Source organism: Dermochelys coriacea, chromosome 12, assembly GCF_009764565.3.
Source record: "Dermochelys coriacea isolate rDerCor1 chromosome 12, rDerCor1.pri.v4, whole genome shotgun sequence".
NCBI lineage: Eukaryota > Metazoa > Chordata > Testudines > Dermochelyidae > Dermochelys > Dermochelys coriacea.
In genome coordinates this window covers 13,294,844-13,322,424 of record NC_050079.1, presented here as the reverse complement: position 1 = coordinate 13,322,424, position 27,581 = coordinate 13,294,844, and the positions used below count along the sequence as shown (strand labels likewise).

At 39.3% G+C, this 27,581-nt stretch overlaps 1 protein-coding gene and 1 long non-coding RNA gene across 11 annotated transcripts in view; both read left to right on the top strand.

Moving 5' to 3' along the window:
• Positions 1–26,704, top strand: part of FTO (FTO alpha-ketoglutarate dependent dioxygenase) — a 334,924-nt gene extending 308,220 nt beyond the window's left edge. For 9 of the 10 annotated variants that reach the window (XM_043495119.1, XM_043495126.1, XM_038367908.2 and 6 more), the window contains one exon: positions 26,451–26,704. In XM_043495119.1, coding sequence (XP_043351054.1) covers positions 26,451–26,592 — 142 coding nt within the window. In that variant the 3' untranslated portion in view covers positions 26,593–26,704. The remainder of the gene's footprint in view (positions 1–26,450) is intronic. The other variant, XM_043495125.1, reaches the window with a different exon arrangement.
• Positions 17,053–19,694, top strand: LOC122456319. Its single transcript, XR_006275177.1, has 2 exons — positions 17,053–19,479; positions 19,623–19,694. It is a non-coding gene; the product is annotated as an uncharacterized LOC122456319 (long non-coding RNA).
• Positions 26,705–27,581: the final 877 nt, after the last annotated feature.

Sequence of the window (27,581 nt, the reverse complement as noted above, 5' to 3'; positions counted from 1 at the left end):
CTATTTAATTGTGGCTAATGCATGTGGCTTTTTTATAATGTGGCTTAATGTGGCTTTTTTATAATGTGGCTAATAAGAAAAATTCAAAATCACAAGTGTGGCTAGCAGTGTGGCTAGCATCGAATTTCTATTGGACACCTCTGTTCTAGGAGATAAAGCACTGGAATGGGACTTTTTTCTTATGTGTTTGCCTTTACTGCCTCCTCTTGCTCCCATTTCCCTTGCAGCCATTACTAGTGGTGTTCGATGATGATTTGTCAGTAGGTGGTCTGTTATTTCCCCAATAGCACAGAAAGGAAGGTTAGTGGAAAGGGGAGGAAGAATGGTCCAGAAGATGGTACTCTGCTAGGAGTCAGAAGACCTAGTTCAGTTCTTGGCTTAGCCACTATCATCATATGTGGCTCTGGGCTAGTTATGTAATTTATCAGGGGAATGATGCTGCTCTGACTTACATGGGTGTTGTGAGGATAAAATCCGTTAATTATTGTAAAGTGTTCAGATACTACAGTGACGAGGGCCATTTAAAATACCTAGATAAATAACACTGTTGCACTAGAAGCAGATCGACTTGCATATAAATCATGTAAATCCAGAAAAATCAATCTGTACTGCACCATCCAATGTTTCATTGGAAGATATCTTTTTGACATCTAAAATCTTGAATCTGGGTTTGATGCATCTGAAGGAATCTTTAAACATTCTCATTTGAAAATAAGTGACAGGTGATAGAAAAAATGCACGATCACGTTGTCTTAGAAACATAGTAAAAAATTATTAAAGTAATCATGGGTGTTCTCATTAAAGACAATTGGTTATGTTACCTTACTTCCATATTGTACATATTTAGAATAAAGATCAAAACACTGAATCATCATAGCCAGAAAATAAGTAAGGCACTTTTTCCTATCGAGATTAGTAATAGATGTGTACTTCAAGATATTCAATAGGACAACTCATAGTGCATGAAGTTAAGCATATATATAAGTCTTTGAAGGATCAAAGTCTAATTACTAATTTGGATATGCAAAAGGAAAAATGGATCTAACTATGTATCATTATCCAAATCCTTACCTAACTTTGGATAATGCTGACTTAAAAGCCTATGTAATTAGAACTATATTATACCCAGGGGCGGCCCTAGACTAGCTTCCAGCAACTTGCGCCCTAGGCGAACTATGCAATCGGCGCCCCCACCCCCAAACCCCAAGGGCAGATCTAGGCTGAGGTTTTTGGTAAACTGGGAAACATTTTACCCCTTTTTTCCTTTTAATGGTTTTAAGGATTTTTTTTTTAAACAGAGGTTTAATTATTCGGTTTGTCCCTCCATCTGTCCAATTAACGTTTCTGAGGTCAGATAAAATAGACACAAGAAATTTTCAGAATAGATTTGTACACAACAGCTAGATTATATTTCAGTCCAATTTCAAATAAAAAAACATTAAAAATGTTAATTATAATTTTTATTATTACAAATCCAGAATCATCCATTATGCTATCCTGCTTTAACGACCTTTTTTGACTTTATAACCTGACACCCGTTCTTTGGAAAGTAATCCCCTTCCTCATGGTTACCCGCTTGGAGTGTGATGTCATCACTTTCATAGTCTATTAAGCATTAACGCTGTTTCTTTTCTTTTATGGAACTTATTTATTACATGGGAACCAGTTATAACAAAGAAAAGTTCATAATTATACAGCCCGATAATAATGCTAAGGTTTAATAATGCTTAAAGATACTCACATTTTGGATTTATAATGCTGAAAGACGTTGTTCTTTATTCTTTGGCACCAAGAAACACAATTTTCCACAGTATTCACTAGATTCTTAACCATCTACCTGCGACGTGTGTTAAAATGACCATTTGACATGTATCAACTCGCGATATCTCCGCTCTACATGAATTTCCAGCTATGCGACCTTGATGTATATTTGAGTTAGATGTCACAAGCATTGCAGCTCTTGCTGCTTGCGGATGTGTTTAATTGTGGCTAGGTTATTGCTTATCAAAATTGCTGAGTGGGTCATCTTGACCCCATGTCTCAAATTAAAAAAAAATCGCTAAAATATTATTTATTTTTGCAGTAAATAAAAGATTTGACATATTAATAAATTCACAGAAATGTAGAGAAATGAATTATAATTCATATTCCCTCTGTACGTGCATGGGAATTGAAATAATGACATCTTCATTATTTTATTTGTATTTTTTTCATCTTTTTCATTTTTTTTCATTTTATTTATTTTAAAATTGATTTTCCCTCAAATTTGGCTTTTAACTTGGCACCCCATTTAATTTGGCACCCCAGGCAACCGCCGAGGACGCCCATATGGACAGGCTGCCCCGATTATACCATAAAATGCAATATTTATAACTAATGAATAGGACCTAATTCTTCTCTTAATTTAATCAGTTTATTCCTGGTTTACACTAGACTCAGAAAGGAGAAGTAAACCCAATATTCTTAGGTTAAATTTTAACTTTAATTATACTAATTCTTTTCTTACATTATTTGCTGTATTTGCCCACAAGATGACTAGAGATCTTTGTATTCTTATAAGATTGATAACTATTGTTATAATTCTACTAAAATTAAAAAAGCCTTTTTTATTTTTCCCTCAATATTTTCTTGATATATTTTTTCTAGAATTATTAATAAAATGATTTTATAATAAATTATTTGTAATATTGTACACTACCATAGCTTCTTTCAAAGTGTTTTACAAACTTCAAAGATCTGCACTAATTTTGGGTGTTTTGAGGTGTGGGTACCCAAATGAGAGATCTCTCAGAGGTGCTGCGTGCCTGTAGCCCGTTGGGTGTACAAAAAATGGAGGCAACTAAAATTAGCAGACACTTTTGAAAAGTTAAGCCTAATTAATTTTCCCTCTCAACATCTCTCTAATGTAGGATTGTGGTTTCCACTTTATAGGTGGGGGAAATGAGAAGGTTCAGTGGGTCTGTTCATGGTCACACAGCAGGTCAGTGGTGGAGCCAGGAGTAGAAACCAAAACTCCTGAATTGGCCATTGTACTCGGACCACTGCACAATGCTGCACTTCTTTTATACTGCCAGTTTTAAAATTATAAATTGCTCAGTATAATGCACCATTGTACTTAATGTGTACATCTTTATACCATTCTACTGAAAAGACTGTAGTATTTTGATAACATCATCAACATAGGATATAATTATTAAAAGGAAATGGTTATTGTCATAGCTTCTTTAAGGACTGACAAAATCTCTGTAGAGGGACTATGACAGATGCAAAAAAACAAACCCAATATTCAACAAATATTCAGAATAATTTAGATATAACAAATATAATGTGATAGCAAATATTTCTATGCTAAAAAAAAGTGTGGCTACTTTGTGGGGAGAATTTTCCTTCCCTACATAATATCTCTCTATATTATATATTTATTTATTTTATTATGAAATCTCCCCAAATAGCAGGTTAGTACAATATTATGTGTGACTAGAGCATAAATGGTTGTCTAATTTTATGGAACTGATCATTTAAAATTCACAAAGGTATAAGATAATGTCACAGATCTTTCCCCATGTTTGATTTAAAAAAGTAAAATATCTGCATGTATGGGGGTGGGTTCCGTGTACATTATAGAAGGTCAAACAAGAGGCACATTAGGGTGGATAACATGATTGATTGATTCAATTCAGAGTACACTAAGGGACCATGATCTCTTTATGTACTGAAAGCCTGTTTTTTAGTTTGTGTATATTCCAAAGAGAAAGGTTAAATATGTCTGACATTATGATTATAAGTTATTTCCAAACTGTACTTTACCTACTAATGTCATATTCCTGTCCCTTGATTGTATAAATAAATGGAGCAATATGATCAAAAGTTTACAGTTCCAAAGTTTCATTCTCCATTAATTGTTGTGGGTCTTTATAGAACTTTGGATTTATAGAAATATTCATTTTTTTTAGAGAGGCATGTTTTAGTATACAAATTATGAGTCTGGTCATCCTATCGATAACCTAATAATGAGCATTGCAGAGAAGCATTAATAGACCTTAAATATTTCAGTTAATTCCCAGGCACTTTTGCCTACAGAACTGTTCATCTAAAAAGTGTGAACGCCACCTTAGCAATCTGCTCAGAAACCTGGCTTTCCATCAGTCTCTTTGCAAGGACGGAAGTTATTGCAGCTAATCAAGTTGGGTAAGCAGTGAGGCCAAGTGGTTCCCAGTTGACCTTGGTCCTTTAATGCACTGCAAGGAGCTGACTCTCTCCATTAATAGTTTTGTTTCTGAAAGCTGAAAAGGTGACTTGTAATACAGCTCCTTTTTCCTGACTCCTCCATATTGACTTTTTGAACAGGCAGATGATGGCCTTTGATTCAATATGACCTTCTTTGTTTTAGTGAAAAGAACGAGGAGTACTTGTGGCACCTTAGACACTAACAAATTTATTTGGTCATAAGCTTTTGTGGGCTAAAACCTGCTTCATCAGATGCATGTGCTGGAAAATACAGTAGGAAGATACATATATATACAGAGAACATGAAAAAATGGGGGTTGCCATACCAAATCTAATGAGTGTAATCAACTAAGGTAGGCTATTAGCAGCAGGAGAAAAAAAACTTTAGCAGGGATAATCAGGATGGCCCATTTCAAACAATTGACAAGAAGGTGTGAGTAACAGTAGGTGAAGAATTAGGATGGGGAAATAGTTTTTAGTTTGTGTAATGACCCATCCACTCCCAGTCTTTATTCAAGTCTAATTTAATAGTGGACAGTTTGCAAATTAATTCCAATTCAGCAGTTTCTCCATTGGAATCTGTTTTTGAAGTTTTTTTGTTGAAGAATTGCGATTTTTAGGTCTGTAATTGAGTGTCCAGGGAGGTTGAAGTGTTCTCTGACTGGTTTTGAATGTTATAATTCTTAACATCTGATTTGTGTCCATTTATTCTTTTGTGTAGAGACTGTCTGGTTTGGCCAGTGTACATGAAAGAGGGGCATTGCTGGCACATGATGGCATATATCACATTGGTAGATGTGAGGGGGAACGAGCCCCTGATGTTGTGGCTGATGTGATTAGGTCCTATGATGGTGTCCCCTGAATAGATATGTGGACAGAGTTGGCCCTGGGCTTTGTTGCAAGGATAGGTTCCTGGGTTAGTGTTTTTGGTGTGTGGTGCGTGGTTTCCGGTGAGTATTTGCTTCAGGTTGGGGGGCCGTCTGTAAGAGAGGACTGGCCTGTCTCCCAAGATCTGTGAGAGTGAGGGATCGTCCCTCAGGATAGGTTGTAGATCCTTGATGATGCGCTGGAGAGGTTTTAGTTGGGGGCTGAAGGTGATGGCTAGTGGCATTTTGTTACTTTCTTTGTTGGGCCTGTCCTGGTAGTTGGTGACTTCTGTGTACTCTTCTGGCTCTGTCAGTCTGTTTCTTCACTTCAGCAGGTGGGTACTGTAGTTTTAAGATCTCTTGATAGAGATCTTTTAGATGTTTGTTTCTGTCTGAGGGATTGGAGCAAATGCGGTTGTATCTTAGAGCTTGGCTGTAGACAATGGATCGTGTGATGTGGTCTGGATCAAAGCTGGAGGCATGAACAGTGTAAATGAGAAGATAAGTACATTCCATACCTAAGCTTTCCCCTGGAAAGCATCTTTGTAAACTTACATAGAAAATCAAGGGTAATTTTTATATATTTTATATTTTTTCTTTAACTTTATTATTGCTTGATTATCAGCTAAACTCTTCTGGCCTGATTCCCCTGACCTGTGAAGTCAGTTGAATTACGCCAGTATGTAAGATGTATAAGAGAAAGAAGAATCTTGCCTGTATGTAGCCACTATCAGAAAGTTTTACAGATAAAACAGAACAGGAGACATACAATTCTCCCCCAAGGAGTTCAGTCACAAATTTAATTAATGCGTTGTTTTTTTTAATGAGCATCATCAGCATGGAAGCATGTCCTCTGGAATGGTGGCCAAAGCATGAAGGGGCATATGAATGTTTAGTATATCTGGCACATAAATACCTTGCAACTCCAGCTACAAAAGTGCCATGCGAACGCCTGTTCTCAATTTCAGGTGATATTGTAAATCAGAAGCAGGCAGCAATCTCTCCCGTAAATGTAACCAAACTTGTTTGTCTTAGCGATTGGCTGAACAAGAAGTAGGAGTGGACTGGTAGGCTCTAAAGTTTTATAGTTTTGTTTTTGAGTTATGTACCAAAAAAATCTATATTTCTAAGTTACACTTTCATAATAAAGAGATTGCACTACAGTACTTTTGTATGAAGTGAATTGAAAAATACTGTTTCTTTTATCATTTTTACAGTGCAAATATTTTTAATCAAAAATAATAATATAAAGTGATCACTGTACACTTTGTATCCTGTGTTGTAATAGAAATCAATATATTTAAAAATGAAGAAAAACATCCAAAAATATTTAATAAATTTCAATTGGTATTCTATTGTTTACAGTGCAATTAATTGCTATAAATGTTTTTAATAGTGATACTTTTTTTGAGTTAATTGCTTGAATTAACTGCCATTAATCGACAGCCCTAGTATTTATGCATGGTAGTTAAATCATCTCTCAGTCTTCTTTTTGATAAGCTAACCATATTGAGCTCTTTATGTCTCACATTGTAGGGCATCTTCTTCAGCTCTTGAATCATTTTTGAATGAATTCTTTTCTGCACCCACTCCAATTTTTCAATATCCTTTTAAAAATGGGGACAACAGAACTGTGTGCAGAATTCCAGTACTGGTCTTGCCAATGCCATGTACAGAGGTAAAATTCCTTCCTTTCTCCTCTGTTTATACATCCAAGAATCACATTAGTTCTTTTTGCCACGATAGTACACTAGTGGCTCATATTCAGTTACCAGTCCACTATGACCCCAAGATTATTTCAGAATTCTTTCAGTGCTCCAGGATACAGTGCCCCATTTTGTAGGTCTGACTTGCATTTCTTGCTCATACATGTATAACTCTGTATTTGGCTGTATTAAAACACATTTTGATACCTATTGTATGTAGCCACTATCAGAAAGCAAAATTTGTATGAATTTCCTGGAATTAAGAACAGCTGGATTAGCATTAATTTTGTTTAAACAAAGACTGAGATGAACTGTCATTGTTCAGGACAATATTATAGAAATGTCCATTAGAAAGAGAAATGGGAAGAATTAGATCTGTTGGCCTTCACAAAGAAATAATGATTCTTGTGGAATGGGAAAAAGAAAATATGCATCAGCAATTCATGCAAAGAGGTCACTAATGTGGCTCAGGTGGCAAACAAGAAACCAGGAAAATTGGAGTTTGACAAATAACATTCAAATAAACAAAACAAAATATTTGGAAGGCCAAGACTACCCTGTTTTCATCGGGCTCCAACAACTGTTCTTTTGCAGGCACAGAAGCAAGGGAGTCACATCAGAAGACCCATTGTCAAAGAGATGGCAAAAATACTTTATTGTATCTGTTCCCTCTAGTCCCATTAATCCACAGAACCTCTGGAAGGATGGACTCACTTATTGATCAAACAGGTCTTGGTATTTATACCTTTTAGTTAGCCATACTCATCTGGCTTCGTCTGTCTGACAGGAAAGGCTTTTTTTTAAGCGTCTAATGTTACACAGAGATCCATACAGTTTATACCTGACACAATGATTACTGGGAAAGTCACTATGCACGGCTTCTCAAAGTGTCATTGGTAGATTCTAGAAAAGTCCACCCAGGCATTATTTTGAGCAACATGTGACAAATGTTCGTCACATCACTTAATGCACTACGGGCAGGTGTTCAGATCCTATAATGATGTGCACAGTATAAGAATTTATATATCGAATAGAATTGAAAATACTGCTATCATAAGAAAAGTCTCAGCTAACCCAGGTATACATGTATGGCTAGGGTTCAAACTCTGGTATAATTAGATCAGCCATAAAGCCCCAATTCAGCAAATTGTTTAAGCACTTATGTAAGTCCATCCTACTCAGCAAAGTACATGTGCACGTTCTTAACTTTAATCACATTCTGATGTATTGTTGAAGTTAGTGGAACTTAAGCACGTGGCTAAGAGCTTTGCTGAATTCTGATGGACTACTGAATCAGATCCTAAATTAGCTAATGGAAGTAGGATGTTAAAATTCCTACATGATGGTCTAAAAGGATATGACATACTAATGTCACAATGGCATTGCAAGTGAGTATGCTCAGCAAATGCCTGTGTTTTCAGCATTGAAAAATTTGGTTTCTTAAGTGAGCCATAGTGAATGATTAATCCACAGAAAATTCACAAGTGTTTGCTGGTTAATTTGAATTGTGCGTTGAAAAATGCCCACAAAATACCCATTTGAACTACTTCTTAAGGTAGCGTAACTACCTCCTTTATTATCATTAAAATATTCCTCTGTGGCAATAACTTTATCCAGAAGGAATTTCGAGACTAGGCGCATTATCTATTGAAAAGCAATTTAGTAGTTTCCATTCAGGCAAGGTAGTTTTAAGAAAAACACTGAAGTTTACTCCGAAGGCAATTGCAATCTTCCATAGATCTCAGGATATTATATTACCTTCATTCTTTTCGAATCCACAGCATAAGAAAGAGAAAGACTGACATAAATTGGATGTTCGAAGAGCTCTGAAGATAGACATCAGAAGGACTCAAGAGTAAGGAAAGATCTCAGAATTATTTGTTCTTTTCTATCTTAAAGTAAAAGAGAACAAAGCATCAAAGGCATCAGTAGTGAGATAGTTCAAAGCCAGTACTGTATATCATATTGTATAAAGCAAATGGTTTGGCAACACCAAAAATCTAAAGTCACATTCTGTGGGAGAAGTACTGACATTGTGGTTAGAAAGATCCTTTGCTCTATAGAAAATAAATATGGAAAGTTTACTATACTAGGCGCTATACGTTTTATCTTTTGGAAGCATTTGGCAGGTGAGTTCTGCAGTCCATGGTGGCTAAGTCGTGGATGGTGGACAAAATTAATGACTTTGACTTGTGCATTCTAGAGCTGGATTCTGCATTCCTTATTGGCTTCAATAGGAGTTCTGTCTGTGCAAGGAGTGCATGATTAGATAGATGCATGTAATTCATCTTATCAGTTTTATTCTTTCAATAAGATGAATGTGATCAGGATCTAGACAAGAACATTTGTTCTTATCTGAAAATCTCTTATTCATTCTCTAGTCCACGCTGGAGTTTTAATGGGATTAAAATAAAATATTTAAGAATGTTTTAAACTGTAATCTTTTGGGATCTGATTCTGTTCCCAAACTACTTTTACACTGGAGTTACTCCTGGTCTGTACCAGTGTAACAGAGTTCAGAATGTGATCCTTTGACTCTGTATATGGATTGGGATAGTCTTTTATTACACTGGAGTAGAAGTGGTTATTAGATATTGCTTTGGAAGATTTCATACTGGAATGCAAAAAGATAATTACCGAAAACCCAGGGGTAGACAATTTGATACCTACCACAGTTACTGATGGGGAGGAAAACCCTATTGTTAGAATTGGTGAACACAGTAAGGAGCAGAAATTCTAAGTTATGGCTGCACCATTTATAAAACACTAAACCAAACCTATATTCATTATATATACAATTCATAACACTAGTTCATTGGAACCTCACCTGGACAAATCATCTTAGCTGTTTCTGCTATATTGACATAAAGTTCTTCAGCAAAAACAGGAATATGTATATGCTCACACACACACTCCTTGAATGTCTTAGGATATATTGCAGCTAGGAATAGGAAAAGATACATATAACCCCCTCCTTTGTCTGAGAGCTGAACATTTTGACATTTCTCTCAATACAAATAGAACTGCTCAGCAAGTCATCGTTGTGGGTGTGACTGGGAGATGGCAATTGAAAGATGTTCTTCTGCTTCCCATTTCTCTCATTGATTATTTTATGACAAATGAGCAATTGCTTTTCATCTCCTGCATGACCACTGATAATCAGGAACACTTGTTGATAGTGATTGCAATGGTAAAGTTATATTTCCAGGATTTAGAATCCCTAGTAGATTGTTTTCCAGCATTTCATTGGTGTTATGCAATTTTTATTTGTACCAGCATGAACATTTAATCTGAGATGTTAGAGGAAAAGACCTCGTAGGTAGTCTAGCCCATCCCCCTCCTGCCAGTGCACGAGTGTTCCTTACAGTACATTTCTAAGTGCTTTATCCATAAAATATGGATGGATAGAGAAATAGACATGTAAAGGTTCAGGGATTATTAAAATACCTGTTTGGATATTGTAGGAGTGTATTTGACTAAAAAAAAACCTTCTCTCTCTCTCCTTTTGTGGCTCTTTGTCCTTTTGTTTCCCACTTTCCCCAGAGTCTGCCCCTTCCTGCTTCACTCTCACCTTGCTATGACCAATGGGAAAAGATTATTTTTTAAAAACACTGCTTTCCGATCTTAGCATTGTGTTTCACTTGTGGGACACAGGCCCAATCTCTGTTATAAATTTTTCCCCTTACTGTGGGATTCATTGTTTAAAACAGCATAGTCTTGTAGTGTAGCTAGGACCGAACCATGTTTTAATTGTGCTCCCCAAGGTATGGATTCCAAGGCTCAAGCATGCTTCAGAAATATTTTGGAAAATGTGACTTAGTTCCTTCTACACTGCAAGATTAAACCATTTTTTCAAATTTCAGGCAATAGGTTGTGCCTCAATACATTAGATTTTCACACGGCAGACAGGGCTTTAGTCGGCCTGCCACCATTTCTTTTCTGCACTGAGCTCACTCTTTGACTAACCTAGTTTTGTTTCAGTCATAGAATCATAGAATCATAGAATATCAGGGTTGGAAGGGACCCCAGAAGGTCATCTAGTCCAACCCCCTGCTCAAAGCAGGACCAAGTCCCAGTTAAATCATCCCAGCTAGGGCTTTGTCAAGCCTGACCTTAAAAACCTCTAAGGAAGGAGATTCTACCACCTCCCTAGGTAACGCATTCCAGTGTTTCACCACCCTCTTAGTGAAAAAGTTTTTCCTAATATCCAATCTAAACCTCCCCCATTGCAACTTGAGACCATTACTCCTCGTTCTGTCATCTGCTACCATTGAGAACAGTCTAGAGCCATCCTCTTTGAAACCCCCTTTCAGGTAGTTGAAAGCAGCTATCAAATCCCCCCTCATTCTTCTCTTCTGCAGACTAAACAATCCCAGCTCCCTCAGCCTCTCCTCATAAGTCATGTGCTCTAGACCCCTAATCATTTTCGTTGCCCTTCGTTGTACTCTTTCCAATTTATCCACATCCTTCCTGTAGTGTGGGGCCCAAAACTGGACACAGTACTCCAGATGAGGCCTCACCAGTGTCGAATAGAGGGGAACGATCACGTCCCTCGATCTGCTCGCTATGCCCCTACTTATACAACCCAAAATGCCATTGGCCTTCTTGGCAACAAGGGCACACTGCTGACTCATATCCAGCTTCTCGTCCACTGTCACCCCTAGGTCCTTTTCCGCAGAACTGCTGCCGAGCCATTCGGTCCCTAGTCTGTAGCGGTGCATTGGATTCTTCCATCCTAAGTGCAGGACCCTGCATTTATCCTTATTGAACCTCATTAGATTTCTTTTGGCCCAATCCTCCAATTTGTCTAGGTCCTTCTGTATCCTATCCCTCCCCTCCAGCGTATCTACCACTCCTCCCAGTTTAGTATCATCCGCAAATTTGCTGAGAGTGCAATCCACACCATCCTCCAGATCATTTATGAAGATATTGAACAAAACGGGCCCCAGGACCGACCCCTGGGGCACTCCACTTGACACCGGCTGCCAACTAGACATGGAGCCATTGATCACTACCCGTTGAGCCCGACAATCTAGCCAGCTTTCTACCCACCTTATAGTGCATTCATCCAGCCCATACTTCCTTAACTTGCTGACAAGAATGCTGTGGGAGACCGTGTCAAAAGCTTTGCTAAAGTCAAGAAACAATACATCCACTGCTTTCCCTTCATCCACAGAACCAGTAATCTCATCATAAAAGGCGATTAGATTAGTCAGGCATGACCTTCCCTTGGTGAATCCATGCTGACTGTTCCTGATCACTTTCCTCTCCTCTAAGTGCTTCAGGATTGATTCTTTGAGGACCTGCTCCATGATTTTTCCAGGGACTGAGGTGAGGCTGACCGGCCTGTAGTTCCCAGGATCCTCCTTCTTCCCTTTTTTAAAGATGGGCACTACATTAGCCTTTTTCCAGTCATCCGGGACTTCCCCCGTTCGCCACGAGTTTTCAAAGATAATGGCTAAGGGCTCTGCAATCACAGCCGCCAATTCCTTCAGCACTCTCGGATGCAATTCGTCCGGCCCCATGGACTTGTGCACGTCCAGCTTTTCTAAATAGTCCCTAACCACCTCTATCTCTACAGAGGGCTGGCCATCTCTTCCCCATTTTGTGTTGCCCAGCACAGCAGTCTGGGAGCTGACCTTGTTAGTGAAAACAGAGGCAAAAAAAGCATTGAGTACATTAGCTTTTTCCACATCCTCTGTCACTAGCTTGCCTCCCTCATTCAGTAAGGGGCCCACACTTTCCTTGGCTTTCTTCTTGTTGCCAACATACCTGAAGAAACCCTTCTTGTTACTCTTGACATCTCTTGCTAGCTGCAGCTCCAGGTGCGATTTGGCCCTCCTGATATCTTTCCTACATGCCCGAGCAATATTTTTATACTCTTCCCTGGTCATATGTCCAAGCTTCCACTTCTTGTAAGCTTCTTTTTTATGTTTAAGATCCGCTAGGATTTCACCATTAAGCCAAGCTGGTCGCCTGCCATATTTACTATTCTTTCGACTCATCGGGATGGTTTGTCCCTGTAACCTCAACAGGGATTCCTTGAAATACAGCCAGCTCTCCTGGACTCCCTTCCCTTTCATGTTAGTCCCCCAGGGGATCCTGGCCATCTGTTCCCTGAGGGAGTCAAAGTCTGCTTTCCTGAAGTCCAGGGTCCGTATCCTGCTGCTTACCTTTCTTCCCTGCGTCAGGATCCTGAACTCAACCAACTCATGGTCACTGCCTCCCAGATTCCCATCCACTTTTGCTTCCCCCACTAATTCTACCCGGTTTGTGAGCAGCAGGTCAAGAAAAGCGCTCCCCCTAGTTGGCTCCCCTAGCACTTGCACCAGGAAATTGTCCCCTACGCTTTCCAAAAACTTCCTGGATTGTCTATGCACCGCTGTATTGCTCTCCCAGCAGATATCAGGAAAATTAAAGTCACCCATGAGAATCAGGGCATGCGATCTAGTAGCTTCCGTGAGTTGCCGGAAGAAAGCCTCATCCACCTCATCCCCCTGGTCCGGTGGTCTATAGCAGACTCCCACCATGACATCACTCTTGTTGCACACACTTCTAAACTTAATCCAGAGACACTCAGGTTTTTCCACAGTTTCGTACCGGAGCTCTGAGCAGTCATACTGCTCCCTTACATACAGTGCTATTCCCCCACCTTTTCTGCCCTGCCTGTCCTTCCTGAACAGTTTATAACCATCCATGACTGTACTCCAGTCATGTGAGTTATCCCACCAAGTCTCTGTTATTCCAATCACGTCATAATTCCTTGACATCACCAGGACCTCCAGTTCTCCCTGCTTGTTTCCAAGGCTTTGTGCATTTGTATATAAGCACTTGAGATAACCTGTTGATCGCCCCTCATTCCCAGTATGAGGCAGGAGCCCTCTCCTCACAGACCTTCCTGCCTGTGCTTCCTCCCGGTATCCCGCTTTCCCACTTACCTCAGGGCTTTGGTCTCCTTCCCCCGGTGAACCTAGTTTAAAGCCCTCCTCACTAGGTTAGCCAGCCTGCTGGCAAAGATGTTCTTCCCTCTCTTCGTAAGATGGAGCCCGTCTCTGCCCAGCACTCCTCCTTCATGGAACACCATCCCATGGTCAAAGAATCCAAAGCCTTCTCTCCGACACCACCTGCGTAGCCATTCGTTGACCTCCACGATTCGACGGTCCCTACCCAGGCCTTTTCCTTCCACGGGGAGGATGGACGAGAACACCACTTGCGCCTCCAACTCCTTTATCCTTCTTCCCAGAGCCACGTAGTCCGCAGTGATCCGCTCAAGGTCATTCTTGGCAGTATCATTGGTGCCCACGTGGAGAAGCAGGAAGGGGTAGCGATCCGAGGGCTTGATGAGTCTCGGCAGTCTCTCCGTCACATCACGAATCTTAGCCCCTGGCAAGCAGCAGACTTCTCGGTTTTCCCGGTCAGGGCGGCAGATAGATGACTCAGTCCCCCGGAGGAGAGAGTCCCCGACCACCACCACCCGCCTTCTCCTCTTGGGAGTGGTGGTCGTGGAACCTCCAACCTCAGGACATCGCATCTCATGCCTCCCAACCAGCGGAGTCTCCTTCCGCTTTCTCCCCCCAGACATATCATCTGGTCCACTCTCCGCATTGGTACCTGTGGAGAGAACATGAAAGCGGTTAGTTACCTGTGTCTGTGTTACTGGAACCCGGACATTCCGCTTACCTCTTCTGGAGGTCACATGTTGCCAAGCTTCTTCACTGGCCTCTTGGCTCCTCTGTGCAACCTGCTCTACATCTTTAGAGCTTTGTGCCCCTAGAAGGCTATCCTGAGTTTGGTCCAGAAAATCCTCAGTCTCTCGTATACAACGCAGGGTCGTTACCTGTTGCTCCAGACCTTCAATCTTCTCTTCCAATATGGAGACCAGCTTGCACTTTGTACAGACAAAGTCGCTTCTGTCCTGTGGAAGAAAGACAAACATGGCACATCCAGTGCAGGTCACAACAGCTGAATTCCCCCCTTCCATATCACCTACCTACTACGGAGCTTCCTCAGAGACGTTGGCAAGATGTAAGCCTCACTGGGCTCACTCCAGGCGAACTCCCAGGCAAACTCCTGCTGTGAGCTGCTCTGCTGTCCCCGCTGCTCCGCTGGTTCGCTGCCGCTCAGCTGGTTCGCGAGGCTCCGGCTATTTTTAAACAGCCAGGCTTCCCTGACGCAAACACACAGACACCCTAATGCCCGCCCCCTGCAGGCTAGCAGCCAATCAGACAATTATCAGTCAATAAAGTTCACTCACCAAAAGTTGGCTGGACCAAAGTTGGATGGACCAAAGTTGGCGGGGGCAGCACAGTGGTAGGAGTTAATGGTGGTGGTAGTGCGGGGAAAGTGATTTGAGTGTTGGCTTTTGGGTGGGGAGGGATTGAGAGGTGGGTTGCAGGCGAGAATTGATGCTAGCGAAATGGGACATTTGGAGGTCCTACTAACAGGTGGTGGGGCAGGTCAGGGATTGTTTCAGGAACCTGGGAGGGCAGCAGTGGAGTGTTTGGGTCTGAAAGAATCTTGGCGGTTGAAGAGTCAGAGCACATTTTTCTACTGTTTTGAGCAGTCTAGGTTAAATGTGTGAAACAGTGGGGTTTCTATCAGTTCCCTTGGGGGAAACTTTCACAGTCTAAAAAATCTTCCCTTGATCTCACTCCCATGTACACCAAATCAGGATTGTCCATTCAACAATGGGTTTCTATTTGCCATTCCCGCAAATGTGTAGGGTTGTAGCCCCTAATAACGAAGCTGCAAGTGCTAAATGCTCCTTTCCCATGGAAAAACACATCATCAAAAATCTGTGCAACATGTGTGCAGCTTCCTGGAAGAGACAAAGGGCACAGTCTTCAAACACTAAGGATTCTTGGGAAAATCGGGCTCCCTCCTTGTAAATCCTGGGGCATCCTATGGAAAGCCCACCCTGCTGCAATACTTCCCCAGAAACTATGCTACCAGTTCATTTTGTCTGCTTTTTAAGCCTTATATGTTCTCCACCTACCAAGATAGCTAAAAGGCATGGATGGGGAGATTAAATGCTACTTTCATCATTAACTCTTGTGTGGGTTTCAGCCAGAAGAGAAGAACATGCCATGTAGTGCGTAGATCAGCCCCCAAATCTCCCACCAGCCTACTGTTCATAGAGGAGAGTATCTGTAGTCTCCTGGGAAGCATGCTACTGATATTTCCTTTTCTGTTGGTTATATTACCACTCCTCTTTCCTCTCTTTTATTTATTGCCACACTGCACAACAGAGGAGAGCATATGGCCCCAAGCAAACACCCTAGTTAAATAAATGGGGGAAGTTCACAGCTCCCTGGATGCTATTGCGTCAGTCTGTCTATGGACTCAACAGGATAACCATGCATCAGTTTACATTGTCCAGGCTATCTTCTCAACCAGAAGAGCTAGAAACTTTATGTTAATAGAAGCGTAGATTCTGGATAATACAGTACAATCTCTCCAAAGACTCTAAATCAACAATTACGTCTGCATTTTGGTGAACATGGAGGAACAATGTCTCAGTTGATAATGCAAACAGGATGAAAATAGTTATTTTAAAACTGCATAAAATCAATAATTTGGGGAAAACAAGTCAGCTGTGTTTATACTCTCTGTGCATAGCAGACATTTTGTTTCTTTGAGAAATCATAGGAGAGCACGGATTGTGTGTGAGGTAAAACAGCAGATTGTACATTGTATGAGACAGAAATGGAGCATTTTAGGTTCCTGTTGAGGGAATATAAATTATAATGAGGTTGAGATATTTTTATGTTGTCTGGAGTCAAATCAGTATTCGCAGTCAAGAATTGCTGCACAGCCGTCATTTGTAATGAGAACAGTAAGCCTAAATCCACGCTGTTGGTGTTGAAAATTCTCCTCTAAATGATGAACCCTTCAGAGTGGTGGGATTATTTGTAAGTGTCCATATGGAGGGGTGTGTGCATAAATATGCATACCCATTATTCTCATGCATTCAGGGTACAGTGCATCTGCACATGTTGTTTTAAAAAATGGGGAACAGAAGTCTTTGGGAAACAGGTAGTTGTTGCACATATACAATATGAAAACTGTAGGTTAGATTGGATTAAACTTCGTGTTTCTGCAAATGCTGTGCTGTTTATTAAGTGTTGCTCTGGGGGATTTGTAATCCCCTGTAGTATAGTGGTCATATTTGTTGATGAAATAACTGGACAAACACACTACCCCTATGAAGGCATTCCTATATGGGAAACAGGGACCATGGGGAGTTTCACAGTGCTTGTTCCTAGTCCTCTCAGGGGGACTAATTTGTTCCCAAACTGAACTGGCAGGAGACTTGTCCACTAACCACACAGACTTCGTAAGATCCATTCAGATCTCAGGACAGAGAGAGGAGGCTGGACTGCCTCTGTGGAAGCCAAGTGTCTCAGCACTGCTCCATTGGTTATCTGGTCTCCTATGGGTAGCATGGCTCCATGAAGTCTCCAGTGTTATTATACCAGGAACCTCCACCCTCCCCCCATTTGGGACTATGGGCTTTGCAGACGTGATCTAATTTGATCAGAGGTAGTACCTCTTTGATGGATTTCTGCTTGGAAGTTCATGTAGTGGAGCCAACCATACTGTTTCTTTGTCTTCTTTCTTCCGCCAGCCCATCCACCTAAAGCTGCAAAGCCCATACACCAGAAAGGGACTTTCAACTTGGCTGGGGTTGAGAGAAGGATTTGGGATGGGGAAAAGGGGCTTTTCAGTCTCATTGTACACCCTCCACTTCAGAGGTTAGCTTGCAGTCCACTCTTCACTCTTTTCTGAAGTTACAGCCAGCTAAATATGTTAGCAAGTGAGAAAAGCAGTGAAGTATGTTTGCACAGGTTTATTTAACATTGCTATTGAAAAACCTTGGATGTTAGTTCTGTTTTCACTGCAATAATTACAAATGTGATATTTTTAAAAAATTACAATTTTCCATAATTTTTTGTAAATGTTTGAGCCTAATTCTTGATGCCCATGGTTAAACTCTATATCTTTGTTGTGTGAATTCATCAATATAAGATTTTGAATGTATAATTTAATCTCTTTGGTTGTTATATATTTGGAGGAGATTAACTTCTTATTTGTCTAATTTTTCTCTGCATGATATTTCAGAACAAAGAGGGGGAGAAATGAATTTTGAATTTAATTTTCTATATTAAAATGTAAGAAACCTTGAAAGATGTGTTACATTACCTGGCCCTTGATTAGTACAGTACTGCTCCACAGTAAGGTTATTAAATATGAGTGGTGATGACAATAGCAGATTTACGGACATTAAAGCCCATATAAGCTTTCTCCAAAAGGTTACATAAAAACTAATCTAAAAATTCTAATCTTAACAGTATTAAAAATTACTATTATTGCTCCTATATCCCATAGCCTCTGAATTTCTTTTATTTGATTAATGTCCGTCCTATGTGAGTGCCTGTGTGTATACATATATGAATTCCCTTTAACATACATTGATATATATATATACATGAAAATATTGATTCTACTTAGTTCCACCAAGTGGATATTGTTTTAGGGCCTTGGACTTTCATTATGTGAAGAGGAAAGACAGGTACTGCTTTTGTACACTGTATTGACTTGTGTGCGCCTTGCTATTTCCATCAGTGTGACATTCTGTAAAACCCAGTAGTTGTACTCAAGCTTACCATCCAGTTCTCAGGTGAGCAGATGGAGGGTGGGGCGGGGGGGGGAATATTAAGCTTGCAATTTGGGTAATAATAGAAACACTGGCATTTTAAAGCTCATGCAGCTGTCACTTAAACCTCTTTATTGTCAAATTCATTTGTCTCACCCCTGCATCTATGTAGAACAGCACAATATTCTCTGCAGGACAATGTTAAAAGCTAGATTCTGATACAGATTTACTTTGCAAAACCACATACAGCGGTAATACTGGTTGATTTCAGGTCATCATGCTTGTGTCACAAGTGATTCCCCAGGATGCTGCATCGGAGCCCTCATTACCAATAGAAAGAATGCCTGCAGGAACCTCAGGCTTTTCTGTGAGCAGGACAACAAGCTTCTGTAACGTATTAAGAGTCAAATTCACCACTGACACATTTGGTTACAGCTTTTTGGAGTCAGAGTTTGGGGTGGATTTTATTTGTGGAAGGATCATATATAGCCTTTCATTTTTTCTTGAATTATAAACTCTAAACTGGTACTCCCTCAGTCCAACCCTGAATCTGGCATTCCTTCTCCCAATTCCTCATCTGGGAGCAAATTCATTTCCTCAGTTATCTCTTCCCTCTATAAATGAAGAGCAATTGCTCCTGCTCTTAACTATTATTGACTGTTGGGCACACTGTAGCTACAGCATATAAAAGAGCATCCACAGAGGCTGAATGTAAGTGGGCTAGACCATGGAACACATTAGGACCAGATTTTCAGAAGAGGTAAGAACCCTTCAGTTTCCATCTGGCCACTTCAGTTTAGGACCTAACTGGGAGCTGAGTGCTTTTGAAAATCTGACCCTTAAAGTCAATCAGACTAAATTTTGCATTTTGTTTGGGGGTTGTTGTTTTTTTTGTTTTTGTTTTTTTGAAAGTTTTAGTTTGCACTGTCAGGTAAGAGCCAACCTGGAAGAATTAAAAAGAAAATGTCTCCACCACGGATTGTTCACCTTTCTCTTCTCTAGAAAGCATGGTGTGAGATTCAGAGTAGCAGCCGTGTTAGTCTGTATTCGCAAAAAGAAAAGGAGTACTTGTGGCACCTTAGAGACTAACAAATTTATTAGAGCATAAGCTTTCGTGAGCTACAGCTCACTTCATCGGATGCATTTGGTGGAAAAAACAGAGGAGAGAATTTCTGCACTAGTAAAATGCTAAGAAAATTGGTAATGTGGATTCAGAATGAACCTCAAAATTCCAGTTCTTAAAAAAAAATGGAATTTGATTGTATCATCCCAGGACATCCTATTGTTATTTCTGAAGGAAAAATAGCATCCAGCCATATGAAGTAAACTGTTATGATTTTTTTCCTGATTACATTTCTGTAAACTCCTTCTAACTCAACATATTTCCATTATCTCTCTGTTTTTCAGCAAGCAGCAGTTTGATAGGGCACTCAGTGTGAGTCTCTTACTCAGAATCTTGTAACCAATGTGTAGAGGGTTGGCCTGCCAGTATTTTACAGAGATAACTATAGTGATCAGAAAGTAATTCTGTCCTCCTTGAAAGCACACGCAGCATCAAGGGAGATGAACTCATACCCGAATTCCAAGCACCCTGAACTTTGCTGAAGTTCTGATTTATATCTAGACATTGTGCCTGCTCCTTTCTCTAAAACATGCTGAACAAGACACCTAGAACTGAACCTTAACCCTGAACCGTAGGGAAGTTCAGCTCCAGTTCCAAATGTAAGCTTTGCTGCTAAGGCTAGTCTCCAGCTAAAAGGTCTTTCTGACCGAGCATAATAGTAATTGCACTCTGATACAGGGGTCCCAGATGGAAACTCTCTGAGAGAAAATGCATAGTTAATGCAATGGCTAGAGCACATTTTTCTTCCGATGGTAGAGTCACAGCTTCTTCAAAAGTGTTTATTTTCATTGTTGTTCCCAGAGGACAGTAAGTCCATTCTACTGAACAGCAAGGAAAGTTACTTTAGACCTCTGAAATGGTATACCTTTTGTCTCACAGATTTCTGCAGAGTTCTACAGCTCTATGCTGCAGAGCTATGGAATTCAACACTGCGTTCCCTAAAGCTATAATTGGGCTGCCTCAGACATTATACATATAATCTCCAAGCCATTTGACCCCTATATTGTTATATGCAGTCAGGTAGGAGCAATGCAAGTTTCAGGTGACCCTATCATGTGACTGAGATCAGAGGTCAGCAACTCCTAACTGTTCAGCTGTCAGGGTAGCCCATTCATCACCATTGTTATGTAACTGACATGCTAACAAATAGACCTGGGTATAAAATTGTTCTCAGCATTCTACCTGATGGCCTTAAACCTTAATTGGTGGCAGTAAATTTTCACATGTTAACAGCTACTGTGACCAGACAAGTGCCTGGAGCGAAGGGAAGGATAAAATTAGGCCTATCATAATTTGTTAAATTGTTAATGTCATAATGGACACCCACCTGGTTAAGTGGATAAATGCTTTCTCTTTACAAAGCTTCCCCTAACCCCACTGTATCATGTCAGGCACTTTTATCCTCACACCTTTCGATTTACCATGAAAATATAGTACAAGATCATTTATTTTAATGGCAGATGTTACAGTTTTGATACTTTCTAAGGAATTTATCCCACTCCCCATCCATGACCAAAGATGAAGGACATTGTCCACCATCAAACTAAGTCTTTACTTAAAAGCAGTGCTTTTCATGTTCTTTACCAAGCAAATCGGTCTGTTTAGCAAATCAGATTTAGTTTTCTTTCTAGACATTTTAAAATAAAAATGATAAAAGATTGTATGTTGTGATTGCAAGTTACATCAGCTGATTTACTCAGATGAGATGCAAGGCCAAAGAACTGATTGCTGTCAGACATTAAGAAAGTCTGGATTTTTTTTAAAAGGCATGTAAATTTCAGTGTCCTGGCCAAATTTCAGCTTGGGTAATTGCATCTAGTTTATAATAGTCTCTCTGCAGTTTCTGTTGGATATGATATTTTTTATTGTTACGTGGGGCCATTGTCAGGATTGCTGTTTGCTGGTAAACATTTAGGGTGAAATCATGAGCCTGTTGAAGTCAATGGAAGTTTTGCCATTGACTTCAGTAGGGCCAGGATTTTAACCCTGATGCCTACTACCCCAGAAGTAGCTGCATTATACTGGCAAGAGAGGCATTTTGTGTGTGTGTAATTACTGAGATTTACTCACCTGTGTAATCTGTACTCACGTAAATAGTCTCATATTTTTCTATAGGTTTGAGCACATAAATATATATAACTCAAGAGAGAAATGCATTCTCTGGTAAGAGACATGCTAAGACAGCTAATAATGTGGGTTCAGAATGAACTGGAATAATCGTAAAAGTCTGTGGAACTATTCATCTGTCATAATCACTCAGGAGAAGAAAGATTTGAAGGCTCAGGACCTAGGCCACAATCCTGCAAGGGGAACTGTGTATATAGATGCCTATGCTTGTGCAGAGCCCTGTTGAACTCAGATGGACTCTGTGCTGGATCAATGGTTCAACCATGCAGACCTCTTTGCATGGGCAGGACCCAACTTGGTAAGATCTCTGTGAATCTTCGTGCTGTCTAAAGAGAACATTATTATTCAGAACAATGTACATGTTACAAATGTTAAATCATTTTAATCAAGGTTGATGCATGCACATGTCTTATTGGGGGATTATTCAATATAACAACCCATTTCTTTGAAAATCTCTAATGATTCTACTGACATACAAGTATTGCATATGAATGCTAGTTTGCCCATATTTTTATCTGGGCATCTACCCAGCCTCCACTTGTGCATGTGAAAAATTTCCTAAGGATGTACATTCACTTCTGCTTTACAAATTCTAACACCTTTGTGTTACAGTGTTAAAATTTGCATCCTGAAAACTCAATAGAATACTTGGACTTTGAGTGTTCAAATTCAATTACTTTAAAAATTCTAAAACCTGCTCTTGTGAAAGTGCATCTGCAGCTGTGGATACCTGCAGACTACGGCCAAATGTACTTGTCTATGCAGTTTGGCATGTGCACAAGTGAATACCATGAGCTGAAAAATCAGCCCTATAGAGATTACATCAGCTGGCTTTATTCAACTAGTATAGCACTTAAGCAAGTGACTCCTGCTCATAGAGTCTGACGTTCAAAGGTGCTGAGCACCTGGAGCTCCTATTCAATTCAAAAACAGACCCTTGCTGTTTGGTATCCTTTTGCTTGGAAACTGTCTTATTGACCTTTTACCTTTGTCGCTGTTTTATAAGCACATATTAGACAATATCTTTAGCCCAGTGCATCACTGACAGAGCACACTGTGGTGCCCAATATTTTCCATTTCTATGTGTGGTAAAGGGGTGGCTTTAGTGTTTCTAGAGAGAGCAATAGAGATAACAACTAATAATAGGGCTTTCAATCTGTGAATCTTAAAGCATTTTTCAACATTAAGGATCAAGGTGTAGCTCTACATTTCTCTGGAGTGTTTAAGTGAATACCTACTGCTCCAGCAATGATGGATGGGGGCTTTTAGCTCCTTTATAAAGCATAATGCCTCCAGGGATCCTGGAGTCAGCACCTATAAAAAGATGTAGTACGTTCACCATGCCCTCCGTTTTGCCTCACAACCCCTATCTGGTCCCCACCACTGTTTTCACTCCTGAGCAAAGCTAACCAAATTAGAACTACCTTCTATGGGCTGGGAGGCAGGGAATGGACTCCCTGTGCCCTCTCCCCATTCTAGTTACCCTGTGCAGGGTGAACCACTCTAAGTGCCTATCTTCTGTAGGGTAGATAAACATGTTACTAGAAGCCAGGAGTCATATCTCACAATTTCTTACTCTGATTACTAGACAACACTTCACAGTTGCATTAATCACATACTTCCACACCACCCACATTTTTCTGCCTGTGTAGCATGGGGTCCTAGTCTTCATACTTGAACAGAAAAGTATTTGTCTGAAATAAGAGTATGTAAGAATATTGATACTTATTCCTTATTAGTTGCAAAACTTAGGGGAAAGAAAGAATACTGTTTTTAAAATCAATGGCTAGAACATTACTGTAAAATCTATTGATTAAAAACACAAAGTATAATGTTAGTCATTTAGTCTGTGGAATGATGCAATACTGAAATAAATTTATCCTTTGACTTTTGCATTAACCTTTTATTGACTGCTTGCATACCCATAATTAACACACACTTTAGCTAAAGTGGTTAATTTTAGCATCATGATCAGTGTCCTCTAATGTAGCTGACACCCTGATCATCAAAATGTAAGTACAACCCTAGAGATGATAACCAGGGAAATATCTGTTTTAGTGAATTAATATTTGCCTATAGTGAAATAGCCACCATCTCGGTGAAAAAAACAACTCTTATAAAAATTGTATATTATTGTTTAATTGAATTGTTATGAAAGGAAAATTAGTTGGTAATATTAATACGCAAAAGAGATTTCCTATTGTATGCCCATAGCCAGGATAAAAACCAGTTGAATATGGTGGGAAAGAGATAATGAGAATGTAGATCAGTGCACAGTGAATTGTAATCAACTGCTACTTCCAAATGGACATTGTAATTGAAACTGGGATGGTTTTGGTTGTGTTGGTGAGGGGCTCGAAAGGTGAGGCTTTGGAAAGGTGGACACCATCCACGCATTTATAGGTACTAGTCATTTATATTTTAATATGTCCCTCTTCCTGTTTGGTGGGTTTATATTACCATGGGGCTGGAGGGCCACTTTGGCGCTAAGCTGATATGCTGGAAATATACTGCAGCTGTTGGTCAGTCAGCCTCCTGTGAGCAGGATATGAAAGAATCCAAGATTCAGTAAATCTGCCTTGTCTAGGTAAAAGAGGGCTTTTAATTTTTAAAGTGACACTGATGCCCAAAATTAAAATGTGAGGAAAAAGTTGGTAGGAAATAAATTATATAGGGAGGTGCTGAAGGTTAGGAATATACACTACAACTGGCATTGAAAGGTGATGCATGTTCCCTCCCAAAGAATTTAAAGTGATTGTTTATAACAAATTGACTTTTGCTAAAGCACATAGTATGCCTGGCAGTCTTTACTAACAGAGCCTCTTGATGTGTTAACTGTAATAATCTCTACACGGTTTAATTTATCCACTTTTTTAGATTGAAATGCTAACACTGGAATATTTTATACTACCCAGCAAATTGAGCATGTTATTTTGTGCTGAGACCAAAAATAAAGCAAGATTTTAAAAACCTTACAGAGTTATGCTGTAATTAGTTTCAGCTTCTCTTGCATATTAATTTTCTCCTGTTCCTTTATATAATTTCGAAAATGTCTTTAAAACATGATGGCACAATCAGTTAAGTACCTCTCAGAACTCAAACACTAAACTGCATTTTCTCTAACAACTGTTATAAAGCAGCCTGCAAAACAAATCCTTTGTTATTCTGTACAGTGCAGCTTATCAATGCAAACAGTTTAATATTTATGCTAAGAGGATTGTCACAAGAAGCTTCTGTTCCTTTAATTCTTGTTTTAAATAAATAATGAGAACATTTAAACACATTACTCTTCTCGGGGCCCTGAGGTCGACTAATCTTATTATTTATGAAGTGATGTGCTACATAATAGTACTTAGTGCATGTTAACAGATGCTATTATCAGGGGCTGATGTGGAGAGCTGAAGATATATTGGAATGTTATGTGTTAATACTGTCCTTGTAGTTTAATGTACGATGGATTGAGTGCACAGGATGCTGGTGCCACAATTAACCACACACCAACGTGGTTCTAAAGTTGAAGTATGTTTTCTCATGGGTATTACACTGCCATTAATAATTCCCAAGAGAAGAAGACATCTTTCATTTGGGAGCATTCTCTTCCAGAAGGCCTTGAGAGGGGACCAGGAAGTTATTTGTGTTGATCTAGTTCATTTTACAGAGCTGAAAGACACCTGAGTAGTATAAAGCCACTTGAAAAATAAATTTCATTTTATATTTTTTAAATAATGAAAGACTTCTATTTATTTTTGCATACAAAATATAGTTTTGCCTATTTCTTACCTGGGATAAAACAGTTAATTTCTATCTATGTGATCTGATTTTTCTTGTAATTAAATGAATTCATCTACTGTACATATGAAGTAATTGTAATAGTATTTGGCACTTTTCATTATCATAGTGCCTTACAGACATTAGCTAATTAATCAGCAAATGGTAAATAAAAAAAGTCACTGAATTGTTACAAATTTTCTAATGCAGTGCAAATAAGTGACAGCCTGTATTACAAACTAATCTTAAGAGATGTGACTGTTGCTACTCATAAAACTTTCCTGTGCTGGGCTGCAATTTAGGTGCATATTATAATTAGACTTCACTAGTATTGATGAATAATCCATTTAATAAAAAACACTGTAATTTAAAAGTTTTCTCTGGGGACTAACATACACTAACATCTTAATTTAATTTTATTGAAGTTTTGCCTACCTATTCATCAGTGGAAATTGTTTTTAGCTTTCATTTGCATATATCTTTATACACTTTTTCCTTTTTATGTTGCCTTTTTCAGAGCAAAGGAAGCTTATACACTTGTAAATCTCTAGAATCTACAAAGCCAATCCTGCTTCTGTAATATTATTTAATCTATTCCCCGACCTTAATGCAGTAAATTCAGTTTAATCTTTCTCAGTAGTAATACACTGAAAACCCACAACCATTTAAATCTGATAATAGTTTAACCATGTACTTTAAATAACAGCTGAGATAATGAAAAAATAATTCACCATAAAAAGGTATGCAAACTGAATTTTCTTTCTGATTGGCTTTCTAAGAAATCCCTCTAGATAACACAAGGCTTACAACAGAAAACATGGCTGCTTCTCTATAAGTGAACAACCTATTTTGTCCACAGATTTGTTATCTCTCTCACTATTTGTTTATCTTAATGGACAAATATACCTTCCTTAGAGTTTGGTTTCTTGACATTCCTTCTCTTAAAAGTAATTCTTTGTTCATCTTTTTTTTTTCAGATGCCAATGCCAACTTGCAATGAGTTTGCCAGAAGAGCAAAAGCCAAAGTGCCATCCCCTCTGGAAGGATGATGATCCCAGTATGCCTCTGCCATATGATCTTGAAGAAGTAATTGCTAACCTGCAAACTCTGCTTGAGTAGATGGAGCAGTAGAAGATGTGCTCTAGTTTAAAATTACCAGTGCTCTACTTTTCATCCTTTTGAAAGAAATGTAGTCAAAATGGAATAAATCTCTTAAATTCTCTTATCCTTACATCATATGAGTTATTTTATGTCTTCTCTGAATGCAAATGTATGCTTTTTTACCCTTTTTATGCCCTTTGTAACTGGATTATGGTTCTTGGCTACTGTTTTAGTGATTGCTGCAAAAAAAGAGGACTAAGCATAAAAATACAGTATGAGATCTTAAAAGTAAGGTTGTTTGTGATCTGTTTTGAAATAATATTCCAGAAAAGCCAGCAATTCCATGCTGGACCATACAGGACTATCCTGAATAAAAGAGTGTTAATTTTCTTTAATTTAAGTTGTATTCTAAATTAAACTGGTTTACTTCCTGAAGTCATATAACCAAACTAAAACAAAATTATATAGACATCCAGTACATCCGTACCACGATTAAAAAGTGTAACATTCATTGCTTGACATTGCTAATAAGATGGGGATTATTCTATTTAAAATCATATTGAAGCCAAAGGTGCACTTTGCCAGGATAGCTATAGCAGTTATACTGTATTGGGAAAGCACTCCTACTTAGACACAGCTCATAGCAGTTGTGTCCTTGCCTGTATAGCTTATTCCAAGTCAAAATAATTATACCAACAGAAGTGCAGCTTTGCAGTATAACTGCATCTACATTAGGAACTTTTGCCAGCACAGGTATGTCAGTCAGGGATCACACCTCTTCACATTCCTGACCAGTATAGCTATGCTGGCAAAAGTTTGTAGTGTAGACCTGGCCTGAGTATATGGTATCACTGCATTGCTGGGGCTGTTGCTCTGGCCATCAGCCACCTTTAAAAAAAGGTAAGACACCTTTAAAGAAGTAGCTTTTGTACTTAAATTAGATTTAATTGGCTTAGGATCTTGATCCCGGTACACACCATTTAAGTGATATCCTCTGTGTCAGTTTT